General features: G+C 40.7%; 1 protein-coding gene across 3 annotated transcripts in view; it reads right to left on the bottom strand.

Moving 5' to 3' along the window:
- Positions 1-9,792: 9,792 nt before the first annotated feature.
- Positions 9,793-11,269, bottom strand: part of IPO11 (importin 11) — a 220,575-nt gene continuing 219,098 nt past the window's right edge. For all 3 annotated transcript variants that reach the window (XM_063664841.1, XM_054488214.2, XM_063664844.1), the window contains one exon: positions 9,793-11,223. In XM_063664841.1, coding sequence (XP_063520911.1) covers positions 11,059-11,223 — 165 coding nt within the window. In that variant the 3' untranslated portion in view covers positions 9,793-11,058. The remainder of the gene's footprint in view (positions 11,224-11,269) is intronic.

The following is an 11,269-nucleotide window of genomic DNA, read 5'->3' as shown; positions in this document are numbered from 1 at the left end:
CGTGCCACCGCACTCCAGCCTGGGCTGACAGAGCGAGACTGTCTCAAAAAAAAAAAAAAAAAAAAAACACACACCTCTTAAGGCACCTCTCTCAAGAAGACCTTTACCACCCAAAACACAGTTGGCCTATATAAAAAGCCTTAGAATATTAATATCATCTTAATATTGATAACTCTTTACCTAGCAATTGTATCCAGTAGTTTTAAGAAAAATTTAAGAGCTGTACACAAGAATTTATGCACAAGGATGGTCGTCGTGGTATTATTGTCAAACAGGTAACAGTTAAATAATGACACTCCCTTATAACACATTTTTATGCAGATGCTACAAACATATTTCTAAAGAATATTTAACTGACATGGGAAAATGGTTAAATATTAAAGTCAGGTAAGAAAAGGACAATAGGCTAATAAAAGGACACTAGTAATGATTCCAATTTTAAAGGTATGTGTTTCTAGGAATACACAGTCAAGAAAAATAAAATACGGCAAAATGTTAACTGGTTATCTCCTAGTAAGATTGCAGGCAATTTACATTTCCTTCAATACACCTCATCGTATTTTCAACTGTTTACCATCAGCATGTGTTGCTTTTATAATGAGAAAAAGTGTTATTAAAAAGCAATTGACCATGTAATTTGCTCAGAAAGTTTTTCTTGCTATGTTTTTCAACTGCTCTTTCTAAATTATTTCAGAAACAAAAAGTCTTTGGAGGAATTTTCCCTCTACCGATGCTCAGGTTAGGTTATTTATATAATGGAAGGCCACATGGAGACGTTGGACTTCCTGTATGAGTTTCATCATATAAAAAGCTTGGAAGTTGTCACTCTTTGCTTTTACAAGAAAAAGCTGGACAAACTGAAAACCAATGACTTGGACTCATTACAGGGCAAACTGTCTCCAGAGTTTGCAAACCATCTCCAGCAAATCCAGAGACAAAGCTGAGATCAACTTACCTGGAGCAGAAGTGTTGGATCTCTAAACTGGTAGGCTCACTTCTGGGAACACAGTCTTGGGGAAAGCCTCTTGGTTTTGTGAACATTACCTCTAGGAATCCCACCAGTTTCTCATTGTGAAGATTAGAGAAAGATGCCATCATAGTTCTTGCAGGAGGGGAAGAGTGATTCTTATGAAATATGTCCAGAGCTTTCTTCATAATAAAAATAATAAAAGAAAATAAACTCCTCGGGGGAAAGACTTAACCAGGCTATAGGCTTGTCCTAGAGCCATGGGGAAAGGCACTCCTCTCGCTCCAGCCATTTCTCCTCTTCCTGTCTCACCTGAGGGGGACAGGAAAGCTTTCCAAAAAGAAGCACAAGTGAAGGTCCCAGGCCAGAGACTCAGGCCCACTAAGAGACTTGAGATTTAATCATAAGATTGAGAACACTCCTCTCCTTTGTGACTTACCACCATACCAACAGGGCCAAACAAAGCCCAGTTCCTAGACAAATGAACATAAATCTTCACAATAAATGCCTATTTATCTCAGTCCCTATTACCCGATACATGTCCAGCTTTCAATAAAAATTACAAGGTATGCTAAAAAGCAAGTAAGAACACAGATCAAGGGCTGGGCGCGGTGGCTCGTGCCTGTAATCCCAGCACTTTGGGAGGCCGAGGTGGGAGGATCACAAGGTCAGGAGTTCGAGACCAGCCTGGCCAACATGGTGAAACCCCGTCTCTACTAAAAATACAAACATTAGCCAGGCCTGGTGGCAGGCGCCTGTAATCCCAGCTGCTCGGGAGGCTGAGGCAGGAGAATCTCTTGAACCCGGGAGGCAGAGGTTGCAGTGAACCGAGATCAGGCCACTGCACTCCCGCCTGGGCAACAGGGCGAGACTCCATCTCAAAAAAAAAAAAAAAAAAAAGAACACAGATCAAGCAAGCATCAAAGCATCAAAACCAGACTCCAATATGATATGGCTGCTGGATTTACCAGACAGGGAATTCAAAAATCATTGTTAAGGGCTCAAATGGGAAAAGCAGGCAACATGCAAGAAACAGATGGGTAATGTAACCAGAGAGATGGAAATTCTGGTAATCTAATGCTAGAAACCAAAAAACAGTGTAACACAAACAAACTAAAACAAACAAACAAACAAACTACACCTAGGCATATCAGATTTATACCGTAGAACTGCAGTCCCCAACCTTTTGGCATCAGGGACTGGTTTCGTGGAAGACAATATTTCCATGGTGGCGGGGAGATGGTTTTGGGATGAAACTGTTTCATCTCAGATAATCAGTTAGATTCTCATAAGGAGTATGCAACCTAGATCCCTCACATGCACAGTTCACAATAGGGTTCAAGCTCCTGTGAAAATCTAATGCTGCTGCTGATCTGACAGGAGGCGGAACTCAGGCAGTAATGATCACTGCTTACCTCCTGACATGTGGCCTGGTTCCTAATGGGCCGCTGACCAATACAGGTCTGCAGCCTGGGCACTGGGGACCCCTGCTGTAGGAAACCAAAAATTAAGAGAGACAAAGAAGGCAGAGGCAGATTTTTAATTTTTGTTTAGCCTACAGAAGAACATGGATAAGAATTATAGTGGACTTCTCATCAGAAACCCTGCAAGCAAGAAATGTGTGAAGTGAAATAAAGGGCTGAAAGAAGAAAAATCTGGAATCTTATATCAGTAAAAATATCCTTCAAAAGTTAAGGAAAACTTAACTGTGTCTCAGACACAGACAGGGAATTCGTTGCCATCAGACCTGCCATGCAAGAAATATTAGAAGGAAAATGATATAGGTCAGACTTGGATCTCTATAAAGAAAGGACGACTGTCAGAGAAGAAATAAAGGCAAAACCAAATCTTTAATTTTTAAAATTCTTACTTGAACTGAAGGATAACTGTTTAATAGCAGTAATAATGTATTAGATGATTATAACCCATGAATAAGTGAAATGAGACAGCAACTTCATAGGGGTTGGGAGAGAGGAATTGGGACTACCCTGTTATAAGGTATCTGCACTACATATGAAGCGTTATTTGAAGGCAGATGTAGATTAAAATGTATATTGTAAATTTAGGGAACCATTAACATTTTTTAAAAGGAAGTATAATTTAAAGTATATTGCCAGGTGCAGTGGCTCACACCTGTAATCCCAGAACTTTGGGAAGCCGAGGTGGGCGGATCACGAGACCAGAGACCATCCTGGCTAATACAGTGAAACCTCGTCTCTACTAAAAATACAAAAACTTAGCCGGGCATGGTGGCGGGTGCCTGTAGTCCCAGCTACTCAGGAGGCTGAGGCAGGAGAATCGCGTGAACCAGGGAGGCGGAGCTTGCAGTGAGCCAAGATTGTGCCACTGCACTCCAGCCTGGGTGACAGAGCGAGACTCCGTCTCAAAAATAAAAAAATAAAGTATATTGAAGTAGGCTGGGTGCGGTGGCTCATGCCTGAAATCCCAGCACTTTGAGAGGCCGAGGCGGGCAGAACTCCCAAACTAGCCAAATGAACTAGCCATCCTGGTCAACATGGTGAAACCCCATCTCTACTAAAAATAAGAAAAATTAGCCAGACCTGGTGGTGCACACCTGTAGTCCTATCTACTCAGGAGGCTGAGGCAGGAGAATCCCTTGAACCTGGGTGGTGGAGGCTACAGTGAGCTGAGATCGCACCACTGAACTCCAGCCTGGGTGACAGAGCGAGACTCCATCTCGAAAATAAAAAAATAAAGTATATTGAAGTAGGCTGGGTGCGGTGGCTCATGCCTGAAATCCCAGCACTTTGAGAGGCCAAGGCGGGCAGAACTCCCAAACTAGCCAAACGAACTAGCCATCCTGGTCAACATGGTGAAACCCCATCTACTAATTAGCCAGACCTGGTGGTGCACACCTGTAGTCCCATCTACTCAGGAGGCTGAGGCAGGAGAATCCCTTGAACCTGGGTGGTGGAGGCTGCAGTGAGCTGAGATCGCACCACTGAACTCCAGCCTGGGTGACAGAGTGAGACTTTGTCTCAGTAATAATAATAACATTAATAATAAATAAAGCAGCCAGGCACAGTGGCTCACACCTGTAATCCCAGCACTTTGGAAGGCTAAGGCTGGCAGATCACCCGAGGTCAGGAGTTCGAGACCAGCCTGGCCAACATGGCAAAACCCCATCTCTATTAAAAATACAAAATTAGCCAGGCTTGATGGCGCATGCCTGTAATCCCAGCTACTTCGGGGCTGTGGCAGGAGAACTGCTTGAACCCGGGAGGCGGAGGTTGCAGTGAGCTGATATTGTGCCACTGCACTCCAGCCTAGGCGACAGAGCAAAACTCCATCTTGAAAATAAAATAAAATCAAATCAAATAAAATACATAAAGTATATTGAAGGAGGCACTAAGGACCCAGGGCTGTTAGCCTTATCTTTCTGGTCCATTTCCTCATTTATGAAATGATTAGGTTAAGAAGAGATCATCTCCCTGATTCCATTCCTGCTCTGCAATTTTATTACTAGAAAAAAAAGGTTAATTAAAAGTCTACCTTGTTCCTTTAGTCCAAATAGTAACTATAACGAAGAACCTTCTGAAAGATGAGCTTTCTAAAATAGCCAAGTCCCTAATTTATTTTTTCAGTAAATTTAGGTTTCCATACTTCCAAATTGTGAGTGGCCTTTAGTAGGTTTATCTTGTACATATACTAAAACAATGAATTTCCTCACCTGGTTCAGCATTCCTCAATGCATTTGTGCTTTAAGAACAGACAAGGCTGAAAGGAAAAGGCCATTTCATGGTATTGATTTCACTGCCAGAGACAGTCCAGGCCATGTGCCTTTCAATTCAAAAAAGAAATAATCAAACTGCCTCCCTTGCCTAAATAGAGCTCTTCATTAATTTGTGATTACCTCCAGATCTGTCAATAGACTTTCCTCCCCTTGGTGTCAATACATTTCTGAGCTCAGTGAGCACTTTTCTGAGCTACAACTTTCCTGTCAATCAAAAAGTTTTGCTCTTCTAGATTCTTGCTCAAATTGCAGTGTTCATTACAAAAAGAAAAGAAAGTCACTTTGGGGTTGCCCTAGAGAGCACTGTGGAAATGACCTGCCCCTTTTGAAATGAGATGCTGATCTCACTTCAGGTTAAAGCAACTGAGAAAACCTGAAAGCTCACTTGCAGGTCTGCTCAGTCTCATCTCCAGACTTTTCTGCTCTAACCTTTACAATAAAAATCCCCAGGCTAGACATGGTGGCTTGCACCTGTAATCCCAGCAATTTGGGAGGCCGAGGCAGGCGGATCACGAGGTCAGGAGATCGAGATCATCCTGGCTAACACAGTGAAACCCCACCTCTACTAAAAAAAAATTAATAAAAAATTAGCCGGGTGTGGTGGCTGGTGCCTGTAGTCCTAGCTACTTGGGAGGCTGAGGCAGGAGAATGGTGTGAATCTGGGAGGTGGAGCTTGCAGTAAGCTGAGATCGCACCACTGCACTCCAGCCTGGGCGACAGAGCAAGACTCCCCCTCAAAAAAAAAAACAAAAAAACAAAAAAACAAAAAAACCCCAACAAGCAGATTTCTAGCCAAAATACCTATTTCCCACTTTAAAGCCACTTGCCTAGTTGCAGACAGATAGAAATGCTTTAAGCCTCCCTGGACTCTTCCCTGCTCTAGCAGTTACTCGCATTCTATTTTTGACCTACTGGCACATTAAAGTGGCATGAAAATCAATGTTTTACACTGAAGGGAAAAGGGCTGGATCGCCAGATACCAATATATTTCTTCCTGGATTAGACAGTTCTTCAAAGCACACTTAACTAATACATTCCAACAGACAGGCCCAGATGAGCTGGATGCAGGAATTTGCTGGAACAAAGTGCAAAACCGTCTTGCTTGTTAAAGATCGTTGGCCAGTCAGGGACCTTCCACTTGTTATGGTAAGAAAGAATTCAAGAGAAAATGTAGTCAACAACTCTGTTTTGAATTTTGTCCCAGTGCTTCAGACCATAAGGAGTCCCTCAGGCCAGGAGTCCAGTTGCCCAGAAGTAAAAACAGACTCTCAGACCAACAGCTAGAACCCTTTCCAGGACATTGAGGTTATTCACCCCCAAGGGCTCTAAAGCTTGACTTCAAACAGCATGAAGCTGTATAAAAAGTTCCAGCTCTACAACCAGATGAATGGTTTTTACTACTTCATGGGACACCAAATTCCACATAATTAAAATATGTTTGGGACAGAATGTAGTTTATTAAGAGGTAAAAAGGTGATTTTAACTGCTTTTCTAGCAGATGTCACAGTCCTACCAAGATATCAAGATCAAAGCTTCACATTTAAGGAAATGATTATTTTTTTCTCATTTTGCCAGCTGATAAGTACTGCTTCTTATCCTTAACCACACTCAAAGGTAATGCTCTCAAGTCTAGCATGTTTCTAAGCTCAGCCCAAATTTGAGTCTCACTAAAAAGATACAGTATTGCTGCATATCTGCCTCTCTGCCAAGTTTACAAATCCAAAAACGATATTTTGGTATTGGAAAAGGCAGTGTTTGCCTTCCATTTTAGTAGTGTGTGAGTTCAAGTTATATTGGAAGTCACAAAGAACTACATAACTTAAAAACGAGAGAGAGAGAGAGAGAGAACTCTTTGAGAGATGACTTTTTTTTTCTTTTTTGGCATGGCATTTCACTCTCAACGCCTAGGCTGGAGTGCAATGGCATGATCTTGGCTCACTGCAACCTCTGCCTCCCAGGTTCAAGCAATTCTCCCGCCTCAGCCTCCTGAGTAGCTGGGATTACAGGTGTGAGCCACTGCGCCCGGCTGAGAGATGACTCTTGACTAAAGGGTTTGCAGTAACATAAAGGAGTTTCAGAGACTTAAGACTCATGAAACTTGAACCAAGTTTAATATACTTCTTCCCCAGTTCAGCCATGCTACTTTTCTAGGTTAGAAGAAAGTTGCAGAACTTCTGTAAATTAACAGGCAAGCTGGTGGTGATAAGAGCTCTGATTCAGGTTAAAACACAGTCAACAAAATAACCACTGGAAATTTCTAGAGCCGTAAGAACTCTTTAAAAATTTATCCGGCTAGGAGCAGTGGCTCGCGCCTGTAATTCCAGCACTTTGGGAGGCTGAGGAAGGTGGATCACGAGGTCAGGAGTTCAAGACCAGCCTGGCCAACATGGTGACACCCATCTCTACTAAAAATACAAAAAATTAGCCGGGCATAGTGGCAGGCACCTGTAGTACCAGCTACTTGGGAGGCTGAGGCAGGAGCATCACTTGAACCTCGGAGGTGGAGGTTGCAGTGAGCAAACATTGCACCATTGCACTCCAGCCTGGGTGACAGTGTGAGACTCCATCTCAAAAAATAATAATAATAATAATAATAATCCATATAATAGAGAGGCCTGGTGCTTAGTTTATGTGCCTCCTGATGTGATGTCACAGAAATTGTACATCACCAGATTAGTGTTGTTGCCAAAAATGCTTACCTGAAAAAAATTCTGAGGAAACAATTAGAAAATTCCACAATGAGGAACATTCTGCAGGGCAATTACCTTGGATTCTTCTAAAAAGCCAAAGACACTAAAATAAGACAATTCTAGACTGAAAAATTAAGCAGCCAAATGCAACGTATAAATATTAAATGGAGCTGGGCATGGTGGCTGAGGCCTGTAACCCCAACACTTCGGGAGGCCAAGGTGGGCCACTTGAGTCCAGGAGTTTGAGACCAGCCTGGGCAATATGGTGAAACTCTGTCTCTACAAAAAAATACAAAAATTAGCCACGCACGGTGGCAAGTGCCTGTAGTCCCAGCTGCCTGGGAGACTGAGGTGGGAGGAACACTTGAGCCAGGGAGGTGGAGGCTGCAGTGAGCCGAGATCAAGCCACTGCATTCCAGCCTGGGTGACAGGGTGATACCCTGTCTAAAATAAATAAATAATGTAGGATTCTGGATCAAAAACCAAATTTTTGTATGTCTTTTATTATATGTCATATAAAGGACATCTGTGTGGCAGTAGGGAAAATTGGAATATGAACTGTTTATTAGATGTTATTGCATTATTGTGAATTTTCTTAGGTGTATAATGGCATTAGTGGATATGTAGAGGAATGGCATCCTCAGATGTCTGCTAAAGTATTTGGAGATAAAGTGTTTATAATAATAAACTTTTGTAGTGTTTGTACTTTCAAATGGTTAGCGAAAGTACATGTGTGTATATGTTAAGTATATTTATATACAGATACACATATATAAAGAGAGTAATATGGCAAAATGTCAACAGTTTGGTAAATCTAGATGATGGGTATATTGGGGTTCATTATACTATTTTTTTCATGCCTCTGCAGATTTTTTTATTTTCTAAAGTTAGGAGAAGAAAGTATTTTGGTTTTCATGACATGCATCTTATCTTCATTAGCTCTTCAACTTTTAAATTTCTATGCAATAGGTTTATGACTTGGAGAAGAAGAAAAGACAACAACCCTTAGTAGGTGAGCCTTATGCTTTAATTCATGGAATTAGAGATTAGTCATGAGGCTACAAAGATCCAATATTTTCAAAACCTGATGATTTTGTATGTTAGAGTGACTCCAAATTGATGCGAGTGTGGAGTCAGGGAGTTGCCCAGTTCCAGTATAGTGCCATTGACGCTTAAGTAGCCTCAGTAAACCATGCCATTAGGGAGCAGTTTTTAAATAACTATCAAATTATACAGTGACAGCATCATTTTATTTCATACACAATCTCCTTCCCCTGCAGGCCAACTGCTTTAGAATGTGCACTTCCATTGGAACCCCTATTTTCTTACAGCATGTCGGCAAGTCTGTGTTCCTAATCAACTGCGAAATTTCATGAAGGTGGGTACTCTGTTCTAATCTCAGAATGTGGCACAGCATTATGGCATGAAACAGTAACTCAATAAATACTAACTGAATAAAGAAATGGGTAAAATAAAGATTAAAGCGAGGATTTTTCAAGAAAAATTGTATCTTTTTAAAAATTGTATGCAATAATGTGGATTCTCTAAAATGACTAGTGGGAGAGAGAGTAGGGACCAACTTACAAGGAAGCTTTCAAATGTTATTGTTAGTCACATGGGCCTTTGTGAGAGGGTTGGGAGAAGTCTCTGGAATAGAAAATAAATAGAAAAGGAATATGTTTTTGGAGTATAAATGATCATTAACTTGTTTCAGGAGCCACAGTTCACCCAGAGGCCAGAGGCCTGGCTGAGTTGTTTGTCCTAAACTTAATATATTTGCTATATAGTTCTGTTAATGAATAGAATTCTGTAAACCAATAATTACACTTTATGTCTTAATTGAGCACTTAAAAATTCAAGATAAATGAATTATTTTTCTGAGCTATTTACCAAGCCTATTTAAACTTACGAGTTTTAGAAATGAAGCAAACTCTTTCCCTGAGATAAGCTTTTTACTTCTTTTGCAAGGTAGCTATTTCAGTAATATTTGCTATGGCACTATAATGAAATCTGTCAGGAATTAGAAGGATGAGTACTTTACTATAGACTGAAAAATGAGCATGTTTGAGAATTTCTGATAACACTAATGGGTTAGTGTTTCAAATGAAAATAATTAAGTCAACAAAAAGAAATTCTTCTTGGATCAGTCTTGAGGACTGAGTAATACTGATAAAGAAATATCACTTGAAAGGAGCTTTTTGTCTTTAAATGAAGATAAATTAAAAGGGTAACTAGGATTTGCCACCTGCAATACTGATACCTACTAGCACAGAATCAAAGCTAGAGTATAAAAGAAAATTCTCTATAAGTCACTGGGCAATTTTTTAAGAACTCATTTTTTGGGGGGAGCAAGAAAAGTAGTCAGACAAATCAGTCCAAGGTGAGGTATCTTTGGAAAATTTAATTTGGACCATATTTTCTTCCTCTTTCTGAAAACATCAAATATCCCCATACATTCTGGGTTCCACAGCTTACAAAGGGGCAGTGGGTTTCCCGCAGTTACATACTGTACCCAACTTTCTATAGAAAGATAAAACATTTTCCAACCTTGCTTTTGAGTATTTCCTAAAAAATGCTTTAAAGTTTCCTTTCAATAAATGGCAAGTAAAACAAAGTAAGGCTTTTTTTTTCTCCTTTTCCCCTTTTTATGTACTGCATGTTGGAGGAATAAGGAAGGAAGACTAGTTCCATCAGAGTACTAGTAATCCTAGTACCCTGGGGATTACTGCTGGATCCTCCCAGGTATACCCCTATTATTGAGGCCCTGATGCACCCCTGCACTGAGGAACCTGAGAAGGGTAAGTACTAAACAGTCTATCACAGCCACGTGGGACTGTCACAGCAGAGGTGGGACTGGGAGTCGCCCAGTTCTTCTCGGCGCTCACAGGAGTAACAAAGGAACTAGGACTAAACCATAACCAGAGGTCTCTCACGTGGTACTGCAGTACCACACGTTCACTTTTGTGGGCCTTACAAATGCACATTTATAGACCCAATGTATTTACTGGGAAAAAAAAAAGAAAAAAATGCCTTTACTAATTTCTGTATCAAATTATTAGAATGAAAATAAAAGCATTTGTCTGATAAAACACACTTTCTATGTTAGATGAAAATAACTCCCTTGCAAGATAAGCTTGATAATGTGTATTTGTCACTATTTATATATTTTTGCTTAGTACACACATTTCTTTAATAGCATCATCTGAACAGCTTTGTCATTTTTCAAACCTGTAGTTTCATTAGCTTAAAAAAAGGATAAGGCAGCCAAATTTAACGAATTTTGGTTGCAGAAAAACATCTCAGGTATTAACTCTCATCTTCAAATATTAAGAGCACATAATTAAAAGATAAAGTTTCTTCTCTTAACAGGAAACTAAGCAGCTATTGTCATCAAATGTACTTTTACATGTACTTTTTAGTGAAGGGCCCCCTCATAAATATAAAATTAAATTCTTTTGAGGAATAGGTTTGTGATTTTAGTTACGCAGGATTTACATTTATCCTTTACATTTTGTAGTAAAAAATGTGTGGTCTTTGCTTATTTTCATGAAGTGATTTCTTCATCTCAGCAGGCTCTCACATACAAACGGCAGGCTGGGTTACTCAGCTTGTTTCTGAAAGGGGAGGCAGCCACATGTCGTGTGCTCTTAGAATCCTTGCAAAAACTCCTGTAGCTGGGTGACAATCTCCGTGTCCACTGTTTCCATGAGGGACTGGAAACCTTGTTCTCCTAGCATCTCCTGCTGTGCCTTGAGCTTCTCGTAGATGAACTGCTGCAGTGACACCGTATGAACAGGGTCCTTCAGGGCCAGCTGTGGGATACAGAGAGGAGCAACTGTGTCAAAAAAGCAAAACAAG

The sequence above is a fragment of the Pongo pygmaeus genome, chromosome 4 (genome assembly GCF_028885625.2).
Source record: "Pongo pygmaeus isolate AG05252 chromosome 4, NHGRI_mPonPyg2-v2.0_pri, whole genome shotgun sequence".
Lineage (NCBI taxonomy): Eukaryota > Metazoa > Chordata > Mammalia > Primates > Hominidae > Pongo > Pongo pygmaeus.
Note: the sequence above shows the minus strand (reverse complement) of the source record. Positions and strands in the feature narration are given on the sequence as shown.